The sequence below is a fragment of the Cherax quadricarinatus genome, chromosome 3 (assembly GCF_038502225.1).
Source record: "Cherax quadricarinatus isolate ZL_2023a chromosome 3, ASM3850222v1, whole genome shotgun sequence".
NCBI classification, from domain to species: domain Eukaryota; kingdom Metazoa; phylum Arthropoda; class Malacostraca; order Decapoda; family Parastacidae; genus Cherax; species Cherax quadricarinatus.
The window spans coordinates 10,429,867-10,444,507 of NC_091294.1; the positions used below are offsets into that span (position 1 = coordinate 10,429,867).

Below are 14,641 nucleotides of genomic sequence, written 5' to 3' on the forward strand. Positions count from 1 at the left end.
TATGAGGATTATTGTTAACTTTGTCTTAGTATATAAAGTTGTAAAGTAAACCTATTATAAGTAAGTAATAAAGTTAAACCAAATAACAATAAACATCAAAAACTAATATACAGTATTAGAAAAGAAGAAATATATAGCTAAGTGTGTGGAAACCCAAAAGTATTTTGACAAGTATGCTTCAGGACAAAAGTCACTCAGTAGCCCAGATCGACCTGTCCCGTACACGTCACTCACTTCCTGAGGCTGCCTCTATTTCACACTGTCAGTTTATCTGTGAGCATCAGCCGAGGTAGACATAAGCTGGTATGTATGTGTACTGCCCTGTGCAGTATATAGTTAGTATTTACCCACTGTTACTGTGAATTTGTAGCTATTATTAATTTTATATATAATGTATGTGTGGTTCTTACGTTTTCAATGGTTTTGCTAGGATTAGCAGAGTATGCGAGGCTGTATACGTTCACGTTTAGCCATATATATCAATAATAACAACATTTTGTGAAAGGGGTAACATACAGATTTAAGGGCAACTTACAGGAACATCAACAAGGAGGCATTCACAACATTGTACACGGCATATACCAGGTCCATCTTGGAGTATGCAGGGCCAGTATGCAACCCACATTTGGTTAAGCATGTAATGAAGCTGGAAAATGTGAAAAGCTTTACAACGAAGCTAGCCTCAGAACTGAGGGGTATGAACTATGAGGAGAGGGTAGAGGAGCCGAAGCTGACGACACTAGAGGACAAAGACCCAGAGGCGACATGATTACGATGTACAAAACGCTCAGAGGAATTGACAGGGTGAATAGAGAGTATGTTTGAAAGGCTGGACTTAAGTACACAATGTCGCAGCTGGAAGTTCAAAGTACAGATGAATCACAAGGATGTTAGGAAATTCTTTTTTTAACCTTAGAGTGGTCACGAAGTGAAAAGACCTATGCAGCAAAGTGGTAGAGACAGACTCCATGCACAGGTTTAAGAATAGGTATGACAGAGCTCAAGCAACCGGGAGAAAGTAAAACCAGTAGATTGGAGAAGAGAAACGGGACCAAGAGGCGAGTATCGACCCTTGTAACCACCATTAAGCGAGTACACAGACAAACGAAAAATGCCATTATTAACATCTAGTAACTAAAACACACAGATATTCTCTCTCTCTCTCTCTCTCTCCCTCTCTCTCTCTCTCTCTCTCTCTCTCTCTCTCTCTCTCTCTCGCTTTGAGAGTTCAGAACAAATATCTGAAATAAATACTAAACTATAAATTAAAAAGAAAGTTCAAGAAATAAATGATGGTGAGGAGAGTTGAGGAGGAGGAAAATAAAGCTGCAGGAGACCGAGCTCATCTTTAGTACGGTGCCTTCAAGCTGGTGAAGGGTTCTCGATCCAAGAAACTGAAGCTACACTGCCTTCCCTCGGATCATACCTGCTTCCCTCTCACTACTCCTCAGGTACTGTATGACCCTTACGGGCTTAGCGCCTCCCCATACAAACAATAATAGTGACGCACCACACGTCCCACACCAGGTCCTGGTCGGCGTTCATGTCCTTGTTCCTCTGTCCGAAGAGAGGCAGGAAGTTGATGCCTCGGTAAGGCGCCAGGGTGGCGCTCAGGTCCTCCACGCTCCTTAGAGGCAGGTCAGCGCCACTCAGCTTCACCCCGAAGTCCCATACGCCCATCCTCAGCAGCTCCTCGAAGGACTCCAGTTCAGCACGAATGATGCCGTAGGATCCCCAGGAAGCCACGTAGGATCTCGAGGCTGGTAGCATTCTGGAGGAAAATAATAAATATAACTATAGTTCCATAAAGTACAACGCAGTACACAACTGACGCCACATATAAAACCTCGTCGCTGTGCCAAGCATATCAGGCAGACTTTAGAAATATGAATGTTATAGTGATATTAGACTTGTAGTAGAACCTCTAGGCTGATAGCACTTTGGTAGTCTGAGCATTGTAGTAAGACTAGCAAAGGCCAAAGAGTTATGCTACTAGCACTCTTAGAAGTCAGGTAGCGAGCATCAAGCAGGGGACAGTGCAGCGAGATAACAATGATGATATTAAAGAGTTCTTGATGATTTAATGTCATAGTTGCCTTTATCATTATTATTATTATTGTTAAATTTATTATTATTGTTATATTTATTAGTATAATTATACAAGCCCTGCATGACCCCATAAGAAGATAATCAAGTTTAACCCAAGGCAGAGGAGATTTTCTATTCCTTGGATCAAGAGCTTCTGACCTAGTTCCCGTCACTTCGAAGTTCCGTAGCGGCGCATCAGCAGCAACAGAAGGAGAACAAATCTACCTCTCTACTCACTCACCTGACGTTGGTTGCAGCGGGCAACGACTTGCCAATGAGAGCCATGAGTGCCTTGCGGATGTGGGTGTTGCGCCTGTCCACGTGGATCACATAGTAGTGGTGTGGACGGTAGATGAGATCCAGAAGCTGCATCTGATACCATACCAGGAAACGGTAAACAGTTCATTACTACTATATGATTTACTTATCTATCAAAACTCTGATGGGCCCGGTCCCTGACCCTACTGCGTGCCTCTGTAATCATTGACTGCCGTCCACAGTATGGGAATAGAGTGCATAATGAAGCTACGAAGCTGTCACCAGGAATAATACATCGCTCATTACCTCCACTCCAAGTTATCAGCGACTAATTAGACTTCAGTTACAAGACAGAACCCACGCAAAACGTGGATGATATAGATTATTATTATAATCAAAAAGAAGCGCTAAACCACAAGGGCTATACAGCAGGATGATATAGATAATCTCCAAGCAGAGAAAGCCCCTGTTAAAACTTTCTCTCGCAGAGTTTTTATTGAGCGAAATGTTGCCTTAATAAAAGAATATCTCTATCCTATGAATCTTCACTCTTCATTTACATCAAATAATGGTGTCCGCGTGCTATGTTTACGCAGTTACCTGGAGTTTACCTGGAGAGAGTTCCGGGGGTCAACGCCCCCGCGGCCCCGTCTGTGACCAGGCCTCATGGTGGATCAGGGCCTGATCAACCAGGCTGTTACTCCTGGCTGCACGCAATCCAACATACGAGCCACAGCCCGGCTGGTCAGGTACCGACTCTAGGTGCGTGTTCAGTGCCTGCTTGAAGACAGCCAGGGGTCTATTGGTAATCCCCCTTATGTATGCTGGGAGGCAGTTGAACAGTCTTGGGCCCCTGACACTTATTGTGTTGTCTCTTAACGTGCTAGTGACACCCCTACTTTTCACTGGGGGGGATGTTGCATCGTCTGCCAAGTCTTTTGTTTTCCCAGGTTGGTCTTTAACCTTCCGCAAGTCAAAGTCGTCTTGCGTCAAGCCTGCAAACTTGATGTATCGAATTCATATATGCTCATGTTTGAATTTAAGCAGTTTAAGATATCGATAGTGTTAGGATTATCGGCCTAAGGATGCTGAGGTCAGGGATGCTGAGGTCAGGGATGCTGAGGTCAGGGATGCTGAGGTCAGGAATGCTGAGGTCAGGGTCTCAGTAGTAGTACCAGTTCCTAGTAACCAGTTACCAGTAACCAGTGTACCAGTAAATGACTCACTACCAACCGTCTGCATGAATCACTGACTGATTATTCATATTGCTGTTGACCATAGCAGGATTTCAAACACCCCTCACCCATAGGCACTTGAGAGTCAGTCGAAGATAGGGAGCAGAGAGAGGCAGGTCAGCTGTTGGCGCTTCCCATACTTCCCGTTATATATTATACGTACTACCAGCCTACGTGAGTATTTTTACCAATCCACGTTATCGAAAACCCACTTGACAAATGGTGGCACCGGTGTGGGCGTGGATTTAAGGGTATTTCAGACGTTAGAAGACTGTTTGTGGGGTCCCGGCAGGTCAGAGGTGAACCATCTCAGCCACCTCCAGCTAGCAGCTTACCCTCACCACACCACCCTGTGTACTCCAGCCTGCAAGCCTGTTGCAGCCGTTTTTCAAGTTTCCTGGCTTAGTTTGTGTGCTAATTGCTTCAATCTCCGAGGGGTTGACCCGGATTTTGCAATTAAGCCAGTCAACAAGCCAGACTGTGGAAGTGAATGCTAGTCAGCCTGCCTCAGCCTACCATCCAGCCTGTCTCCTGTATCCACCTGCTCCTTCATGCTGTGTGCATCATTACACGTCTTCCAGTCAGCCATTCTCGTGGGTTAAGCCAGTCAGCCAACCCAGCTTCTAACCCAGCTGAGAGAGAGAAGTAAGCCACACAAGTTTCTCTGAAGTATTGTCTCATATATCGCTTTGTGCTCCCAGTTGGATGCCAGTTGGATGCTAAGAGTGGTCTTCACCATCCCTGTGGCATAGAGTGGCTTACAAGCCACCTTCGTGAGTAGTGAGTGGCAGTGCGCGCCAGTGAGCAAGTGAGTGAGTCACGCTCCCTTCACCCACTCACCCACTCGTCACTCATCTACCTGTGGGGTTTTTCTTTTTCCACCCTTGTACCAGGTCCTAGTACTTTGGCTCACATAATTGGTCAAGAGATTGTAGCTGAGCGCCAACGATAAAGCCAGTTATGTGAGTTCACCTAGAAAGTGCATTTCTTCCGCACAGGACGTCTTCTCCTCATCACTCGTCATCCCGTCTACTACTCCAGACTTCAGTGATAATTTTCTGTTTAGAGACATTTGTCTTGCATTTAAAGACATTTGCGTGTGTGAGACATCTATAGTGAATTTCTTGTGTACTCTAAGCCTTGTGTTTTCAGTGTAGACTCAGTGTTTCTTTGACTCATTATTTTTGCAATATTTTTCAGTATAATCACTCATCTCATATTTTTTTATCTGTGTTTTTTTTTTGTGCCACTCTCTGTCTGTAGTAAGTATTATTGTGTATTGTACCAGTTAGTCACTCCGTGTGAAGTAATTCATTCATTTTTTTTTGTATTCTTTCAGCATTGTATTCTCCAGTATTTGTCGTATACCAAATTATTCATTTATTTCTACATGTGTCTTTTTTTTCGTATGCCAGCAGTGTCTCATTCCCTGATCTTTTCGCAGACTTGTGTACCATTATTTTTGCCAGCAATTTTTGTCGTATCAGTCACAGCAAGATTTTGTTGTAAGAATATACTAAAGAAATGAATAAGTGAATATGTTGTGTGTGCCCCGCCACTTGTAAGTGTTGTGTGCCCCGCCACTTGTAAGTGTTACACTTCCAGTTTTGTTTCTTGTTTTATTTTTATTCATATTTTTCTTATTTCTTTGAACAAATTCACTCTTAGTGTAATTTCAATTTCTTTTTTTAACGTAAAGTGTTTTATTTACTCTGAGTAAATTGTTTTGTCTAATTTACAATTAAGAGTTAAAGTGTTCAATCAGTTTTTCTTCATATTTTTATTTTATTATTTAACCTACATTTTCCCAGTGTAACTTTATTACTGTATTGATTATTTCTGCATCTTATTTTGTTGCACTTGTTCTGCAGTGAATTATTTTGTTGCACTTGTTGTGCAGTGAATTATTTTGTTGCACTTGTTGTGCAGTGAATTATTTTGTTGCACTTGTTGTGCAGTGAATTATTTTGTTGCACTTGTTCTGCAGTGAATTATTTTGTTGCACTTGTTGTGCAGTGAATTATTTTGTTGCACTTGTTCTGCAGTGAATTATTTTGTTGCACTTGTTCTGCAGTGAATTATTTTGTTGCACTTGTTCTGCAGTGAATTATTTTGTTGCACTTGTTCTGCAGTGAATTATTTTGTTGCACTTGTTCTGCAGTGAATTATTTTGTTGCACTTGTTCTGCAGTGAATTATTTTGTTGCACTTGTTCTGCAGTGAATTATTTTGTTGCACTTGTTCTGCAGTGAATTATTTTCTTTTATTGATATTTTATGCATTATTATTCTCAGTTCATTATTGTTTGAGTCTTGTTTCTCATTTTATTATTTTTTTTCCTCATGTTGTCTTTGCATTATATTTCAATTTTGTTTATGCATTCTTAGAAAATATTTAAACTTCCCAGTTATCTCTCGTTGCATACAATTTAGTGATTTTATTTTATACTTTTTACATTGATTTACAGTTTTATTAGTTAATTTCTTTATTAGCAAGAGTACAGACAGCTCATTTTGCATTTAATTCAGTCTCCAGTAATATTTTTACTTGTAAATTTCAATGTATTTATTTTATCTTGTCCAGCAGTCCTTTACATCGACTTGTCCTTCCTCTTGCAGTGTATCTTAGACAGTTTTTTTTATTACTTCTGCAGAATTAGTTGCATCTCTTTTATTTTAATTTTAGCATTTTGTATCATTTTTATTATTCGTTATTTTTGCCTTATTTGTTCTTGTGCAACTTCTTTGCCATTATGTCTCACATACCGTCAAGTGATACTTTAGTGAATGTCGACACTCAGACCTCTCAGGCTACTGCTGCTCCTGTCATCAGTCCTCACAGTTCCTTATGGACTGACAGACCGACCCAGACACTGAGACACTATAGTTTTACTCGTGATTCCCTTGATGCTTTTCCTTTATTCAATGGCCATGTACATAGTCTTGAAGCATGGTTTACTGCCATTCGTTCTCGTGTTAATGCTCTAGTTGACAGTCCACCTTCAGAGGAAAGTCTTATCAGACTTGCGAAAGAAGCTCTTCATCGGTCCCCTGCTGCTGTTGACGTTATTGATCTCCTTGAAATGCGAGACTTCAGGAATCTTACTAAGTGGTCACAATATGAGGAACTGATTCGTTCTTTCCTCGTACCAGTAAAAACAGCTGATCCATATGTCGTTCTTAGGGAACTCGTGAATGCTACACCCATGACTAATGAATCGTTGAGTGCATTTGCTGTTAGATTAGACAAACTTTTATCATCATTTATCAATGCTGTCCAGTCATCAGCTTTTGTCCCTGACGAGGATAAACCATCCACAGCGTCGTTTGCTAAAATAGCAGCTTTTGGAGCAATCATAGAACTAATGCCGCCTGCTTCCGTGTGTGCTTATGAGGCTAATCCTCCAACTGTGACGATGGAACCACTTACAGCCCTAAATCATGTACGTTCCTTGTGCCCCCAGGGTACTTTCCCATGTATCAAAAGTAATTTCACACCTATGCCTCAGTCTGCACCACCTCTTGTTTGCGCCACAGCGACAAATCGTGGTCGTCAACCATCTCAGCGATCACCAAGGACCAGTGTACAGAGTCATTATAAACCTCGTAGTATTCATAGTTCATTCAGTAACCATAGTCAGCGGACTTGTTACAACTGTGGGTTCCGTGGCCATATTGCAAATAATAGTCCTGATAGTTACCCTAAGAGGCGTCGTACTGATGATGAGTACCAGTCAGATCTTCCCTACTGTACTTATCATAGAATACATGGACATGACACATCTGAGTGCAATGCTCTCTACAACCTTCAGTACTCTAGGTCTTTCCGTGGCCGTTCCAACCGCAGAACCTGTAGAGGAAACAGACATCGTGGTTCTCAAACTAACCAGAACCAGGCTCATTCTTCCAATTCGGGGGAATTCGAGCGCCCCAGTCAAACCGTCCCATGGTGACAGTAGGTGATAATGAGTACACCATCCCCGTTCACAATTCCTTTGAAGCCTTAAGCAGTCTCGAGAATGACAATCCTGCAGATGATGTTGCTTCACACGTCTCTGACGTAGATGATTTTGGGGATGAAGTGGAACAAATCTTTTCTGATGACAATCCACCTTTTTGTTTGCACATAACTTCCAATGCAACGATAGGCCCTATAGTGCAAGCATCTGTTCATAATGCGCCCGTTCATTTGTTCATGGACTCTGGTGCGCAAGTCAATATTATCAGGTCTAGTTTGTTTAGGGATAAGCAGTTACGACATGTCCTAACCGACTCATGTGTCCTCCCTTAGTGGAGTAGCTGGTTCTCACCTGCGTGTCCGAGGTCGGACTTCCCTCACTTTTTCTATCCAAGGTAGAGACTTCACTGCTTCCTTCCTTGTTGTCGACCAGATTACTTTCCCTGGTGACCTTCTACTGGGTATTGCTTCCATGCGAGACTTACGCATTGTACTCGACCCTTATCGATGGCATGCCCAAATTGATGACTTGATCGTACCATTTTGGGGTTACCAGCTTGGATCCGAGATCTGCCATACTGCCGCAGAGTACGACATTCGAATTAAGTCCTTACAGGCCAGTGCATTTTCCAATAGCGTACCCAAGCGGTCAGGCACTGGTGATCCTGTCACTCCTGTCTGTGTTCCTGCAACTTCAGACTTGCAAGATAGTGTCCAGTTACCTCAAGTGTCCGAGGACGCTCTGACTACCTTGAGTGCTGAGCCTATCCCTGCAATGTCTGCTAGTTCAAGTAGTAGTTTCTCCACAGGGGATGCCTTGTCGGAAAATGATTACTTGCAACTAGTAATGCCATCTCTTGTTGATGTCACATGCCGTCTGCAGAAAGACGTTTCTGTCACGGCTAGTGCCCTCACTAGAGTGTCTGTTGTTGTTCCTAGTGTTCCAAATGGTGATAACGTCCTAGTTGACAGTGATTCCTGCAAAGTAAAAGGTCTATTTGTTGAACCATCCTTACATGTTGTAAGAGATAGTAAGATCCATTTCTTCCTAGCTAACACTTCTGGTCACAGTGTTCGTCTCAGAGCAAATACCAATCTTGTTGACCTTGTTCACTATCCTTACCCTGTTCAGGTAGAGGATGAGTTGTCACTTGACCAGTGGGTCGGTGCTATTTCTACCGGGGAGACCTCATCCACTTCACTGGATCAATCTGTTCCACCAGTTGAGGAGAAAGACATAGCTCCCACTGACTTCCCAGATGAAGTCAAGCGTTTGTTGACTCTGTTGAACAAACGTCGTAAAGCTATTGCCTTACCAGGTGAGAAGATGGGTATAACGAACTTATTGTCCCATCGTATTCCACTTGAACTGGTACTAGACCTATCTATATACCTGCATACAGAATGCCTCATTCACAAGTTGCTGTCGCAGAAGAATTGATCAATCAAATGCTTGATGATGGAGTTATTGCACCTAGCAATTCACCTTGGAATGCGCCCTTGATCCTCGTACCTAAGAAGGATGGTACTTGGCGCCCAGTGATTGACTTTAGGAAGTTAAATGCGAAAACTATTCCAGATCGCTTCCCTTTGTATCAATCAAATCACATATTACTCGGGTAGATAATTTCAAGTAGATCCTTCATGTGTTAGCCCAAATCACCGACCAGTATGTTTTAAATAAGTGACCCACTGATCAAATCAGACTGGTCCGAACCCTTGACTGGTCGGAACCCTTGACTGGTCTGAGCCCTTGACTGGTCAGAACCCTTGACTGGTTTCAAACGGATTCGTTGGACAATAAAGCAGACTGTAAACAGATGGGGTTGTAAGTGCCCTTATCAAACACAAACAATAAATATAAATCAGGAATGTACACGGTAAGCTGTCCAATATACAAGTACAGTTAGAAATAGAAATACAAATAGCTAGAGCTTCATTTAAGGAGGTTATTAATAGAGTATTCAAGAGGTTACTAGTAGAATTATAGTAAATCAACCATTCAAATCATTATGAAGCTCTGTGTAGTCTGCAGTCAATCAAACAAACGGGCTTCCACATGGATAAATTGTCATTTTTGTGGAAATTGGTGTCACGCCCCTTGTGCAGATATCCAAGAACTAGCTACAAGCAGTATTAAAACAGGGAAGTGTTTTTGGGTATGCCCAAATGAGATAAATCTGTGGACTAAAATCACAAGGGTATTAAAAGAGGATAACATCAAAGCTGCTTTCATAGAAAACCTGGAAGCTTTCTACAACAGATGGGAACATAAAAAGTCTGGGCTGAATGGTACTGCCCTTGATACTGGCCATGTAGTCAGAAACTGTAAGGCTGGAGGTGATGTCCTGGTAGTCAGTAAATGTGGGGCTGATAGTGCTATCCTGGGAGACACTAATGGTGAAGCTAGAGGTGCTGTCCTGGGAGACAGTAATGGTGAAGCTGGAGGTGCTGTCCTGGGAGACAGTAATGGTGAAGCTGGAGGTGCTGTCCTGGGAGACAGTTATGGTGAAGCAGGAGGTGCTGTCCTGGGAGACAGTAATGGTGAAGCTGGAGATTTTGTCCAGGTGGTCGGGAATTATACGCAGGAAGGAATACATATAAATGACCTCATAGGGGACAGGAGCCGTAGTGGGGAAACAAGTGTAGTCAAAGATAAGATAAAACCAATATTGCAAACTAGAAACACCACAGGAAGTAGCAAACAAGAGGACTCCACTAGCAATAGTGAGGATATATTACCAAAAACAACTGGTGGGAGCTCCATTGTTGGTGCTAGGGAGGATAGGAATAAGACAGGGAAACATGCACCAACAGGGAATACAGTCACAGAAACCCAAGGCAAACGGAAACCAAGCCTGTGCACATACTATGCACTTGGTATCTGCAGACATGGGAAATCTGGAAAAACAGACGGGACGTGCAACTATGACCACCCTAGAAAATGCCATGCCCATATGACAACAGGAAAATGCAAACTCCCTTCCTGTAACCTTTTTCACTCTGAAATGTGCACCTCTTCAGTACAGGAAAGACTGTGCTATAACTTAAATTGCCAGGCACACCATCTAAAGGGGACAAAAAGATACAAAACATCCAGGCCATGGGAAAACCTGGGTAGCCACAGCCACTCAAGAGGGAGAGGTTTTTTAGTGCCAGGAAGGAAAAAAAAACTGGCAGGAAATGGCAGAAATCGTACACCAAATCCAGTCATTCCTGGAGTGGAACCACAGTCGATGACCTCCACTCCAAACCAACAGATACAGATACTAATGCCGGAAAAAAAATCCCCCCCCCATCCCCAGTACCAACAATACCACCAGTCCGATGACATTCTTATTTGCCAATATACAGGGTCTAAAGCCAGCAACAAACAACAAAATACCTTTCATCCGTGGACTGCTTGCAGAGGCAAAGGCAATGTTCACGGCTTTCACTGAGACCCACATAAAGGATCACTTGGATAACGAAATATGGATCCCAGGTTACAACCTATACAGATGTGACAGAGTGAACAGGCAAAAGGGAGGGGTTGGCATGTACATTGCAGAGTCACTTAAGTCAACTTAAGGCACCTAAAATGGAGGAATATAGCAAATAATATTGTTGCAGTAATAACACCAGGAGGCAGCTCTGATGAAAACTCACACTCACACGAGCTTTTAAATCTCTGCACAAAATTCAATTTAAACCAGCAAATAATAGAGCCTAGTAGACTGGAGAATACACTAGACCTCATCTTCACTAACAATGATGATCTGATAAGAAATGTCACCATATCAAAAACAATATACTCAGATCACAACAAAATTGAGGTTCAGACATGTATGCGTGGAGCCCCAGACCGACATAATGAGATTAGTCACGAGGGAGCATTCACTAAATTCAACTTCAATAACAAAAACATAAAGTGGGACCAAGTAAACCAAGTCCTAACCGATATAAGCTGGGAAGATATACTAAGCAACACAGACCCTAACTTATGCCTAGAACAGATTAACTTGGTGGCACTCGATGTATGCAAAAGGCTTATTCCTCTAAGAAAAAGGAGGAGTAGATGTAAAATAGAAAGAGACAGGCGCTCCCTTTACAGGTGACGGAAAAGAATAACAGAGCAGCTAAAAGAGGTCAATATATCTGAAATGCGTAGGGAGACACTGGTCAGAGAAATAGCAAGCATCGAACTTAAGCTAAAGGAATCTTATAGGAGTCAGGAATCGCGGGAAGAAATAAAAGCCATAAATGAAATCGAAAGAAACCCAAAGCATTTCTTCTCCTATGCCAAATCAAAGTCGAGAACAACGTCCAATATTGGGCCCCTACTTAAACAAGATGGGTTCTACACAGATGACAGCAAGGAAATGAGTGAGCTACTCAAGTCCCAATATGACTCAGCTTTTAGCAAGCCGCTAACCAGACTGAAAGTCGAAGATCAAAATGAATTTTTTATGAGAGAGCCACAGAATTTAGTTAACACAAGCCTATCCGATGTTATCCTGACGCCAAATGACTTCGAACAGGCGATAAATGACATGCCCATGCACTCTGCCCCAGGGCCAGACTCATGGAACTCCGTGTTCATCAAGAACTGCAAGAAGCCCCTATCACGAGCCTTTTCCATCCTATGGAGAGGGAGCATGGACACGGGGGTCGTCCCACAGTTACTAAAAACAACAGACATAGCCCCACTCCACAAAGGGGGCAGTAAAGCAACAGCAAAGAACTATAGACCGATTGCACTAACATCCCATATCATAAAAATCTTTGAAAGGGTCCTAAGAAGCAAGATCACCACCCATCTAGAAACCCATCAGTTACACAACCCAGGGCAACATGGGTTTAGAACAGGTCGCTCCTGTCTGTCTAAACTATTAGATCACTACAACAAGGTCCTAGATGCACTAGAAGACAAAAAGAATGCAGATGTAATATATACAGACTTTGCAAAAGCCCTTCGACAAGTGTGACCAAGGCGTAATAGAGCACAAAATGCGTGCTAAAGGAATAACAGGAAAAGTCGGTCGATGGATCTATAATTTCCTCACTAACAGAACACAGAGAGTAGTCGTCAACAGAGTAAAGTCCGAGGCAGGTACGGTGAAAAGCTCTGTTCCACAAGGCACAGTACTCGCTCCCATCTTGTTCCTCATCCTCATATCCGACATAGACAAGGATGTCAGCCACAGCACGGTGTCTTCCTTTGCAGATGACACCCGAATCTGCATGACAGTGTCTTCCATTGCAGACACTGTAAGGCTCCAGGCAGACATCAACCAAATCTTTCAGTGGGCTGCAGAAAACAATATGAAGTTCAACGATGAGAAATTTCAATTACTCAGATATGGTAAACACGAGGAAATTAAATCTTCATCAGAGTACAAAACAAATTCTGGCCACAAAATAGAGCGAAACACCAACGTCAAAGACTTGGGAGTGATCATGTCGGGGGATCTCACCTTCAAGGACTGTAACATTGTATCAATCTCATCTGCTAAAAAAATGACAGGATGGATAATGAGAACCTTCAAAACTAGAGAGGCCAAGCCCATGATGGCACTCTTCAGGTCACTTGTTCTATCTAGGCTGGAATATTGCTGCACACTAACAGCACCTTTCAAGGCAGGTGAAATTGCTGACCTAGAAAATGTACAGAGAACCTTCTTGGCGCACATAACGGAGATAAAACACCTCAATTACTGGGAGTGCTTGAGGTTCCTAAACCTGTATTCCCTGGAACGCAGGTGGGAGAAATACATGATTATATACACCTGGAAAATCCTAGAGGGACTAGTACCGAACTTGCACACGAAAATCACTCACTACGAAAGCAAAAGACTCAGCAGACGATGCAACATCCCCCCAATGAAAAGCAGGGGCGTCACTAGCACGTTAAGAGACCATACAATAAGTGTCAGGGGCCCAAGACTGTTCAACTGCCTCCCAGCATACATAAGGGGGATTACCAACAGACCCCTGGCAGTCTTCAAGCTGGCACTGGACAAGCACCTAAAGTCAGTTCCTGATCAGCCGGGCTGTGGCTCGTACGTTGGTTTGCGTGCAGCCAGCAGCAACAGCCTGGTTGATCAGGCTCTGATCCACCAGGAGGCCTGGTCACAGACCGGGCCGCGGGGGCATTGACCCCCGGAACTCTCTCTGCGTAAACTCCAGGTAAACTCCCTGTACTGGGTGATCTTTTATGTAACATCGGAGATAATAAAGTCTTTTCAACCCTGGATTTGTTACAAGGGTTTTGGCAAGTCCCTCTTCACGAGGACAGCCAAGAGCTAACTGCATTCTCCACTCCTACAGGTCATTATCACTTCCTCTGTATGGCGTTTGGATTACGATCCTCCCCTATCACGTTCTCAAGGCTCATGACTAATATCTTTAGAGGTCTCATAGGTAATGCACTTATGGTGTACTTAGATGACGTAATCGTCATGTCTAAAGACGTGAATACACACTTGAAAATACTTGATGTAGTACTTGGTAAGCTTGAGGAAGCCAATTTAAAAATCAAACTGTCTAAATGTCAATTTTTCCGATCAGAAATTAAGTTTCTTGGTCACGTAGTCACTCCTAGAGGGGTTTCGACTGACCAAAGTAAAGTAACTGCAGTACTAAATTTTCCAACTCCCAAAACTGCTGATGCCGTAAGATCCTTTGTGGGCTTAGCAGGTTTTTATAGATCTTTCATTGCCAATTTTTCTTCCATAGCTGCTCCTCTGAGTTGCTTAAGAAAGATGCTCCTTTTGTTTGGACCTTCTGTCAAGAAAGAGCATTCCAAACTTTAAAAGAAAAACTAACATCTGCTCCAATTTTGAAATTTCCAGATTTTTCTAAGCAATTCTATCTGACAACTGATGCTAGTTCTATTGGCATAGGTGCCGTACTAGCTCAGAAGACTGATGGCAAGTACAACGCAGTTGCATTTGCTAGCCGAGTCCTTACGAAGGCTGAACGTAATTATACAGTAACTGAGCAAGAAGCTTTAGCAATAGTATGGTCTTTAAAGCACTTCCAAGACATTATTTATCAGTACTCTGTTCATGTCTTGACAGACCATGCTCCACTGATACCTTTGTTCCAGAACAAACAACCTAC

General features: G+C 42.8%; 1 protein-coding gene across 1 annotated transcript in view; it reads right to left on the reverse strand.

Moving 5' to 3' along the window:
• Positions 1 to 14,641, reverse strand: part of LOC128684124 (uncharacterized) — a 130,394-nt gene that overhangs the window by 30,906 nt on the left and 84,847 nt on the right. The window contains exons 8-9 of the mRNA XM_070089932.1: positions 2,330 to 2,460; positions 1,511 to 1,771 (exon numbers count right to left, since the gene is read on the reverse strand). Coding sequence (XP_069946033.1) covers positions 1,511 to 1,771; positions 2,330 to 2,460 — 392 coding nt within the window. The remainder of the gene's footprint in view (positions 1 to 1,510; positions 1,772 to 2,329; positions 2,461 to 14,641) is intronic.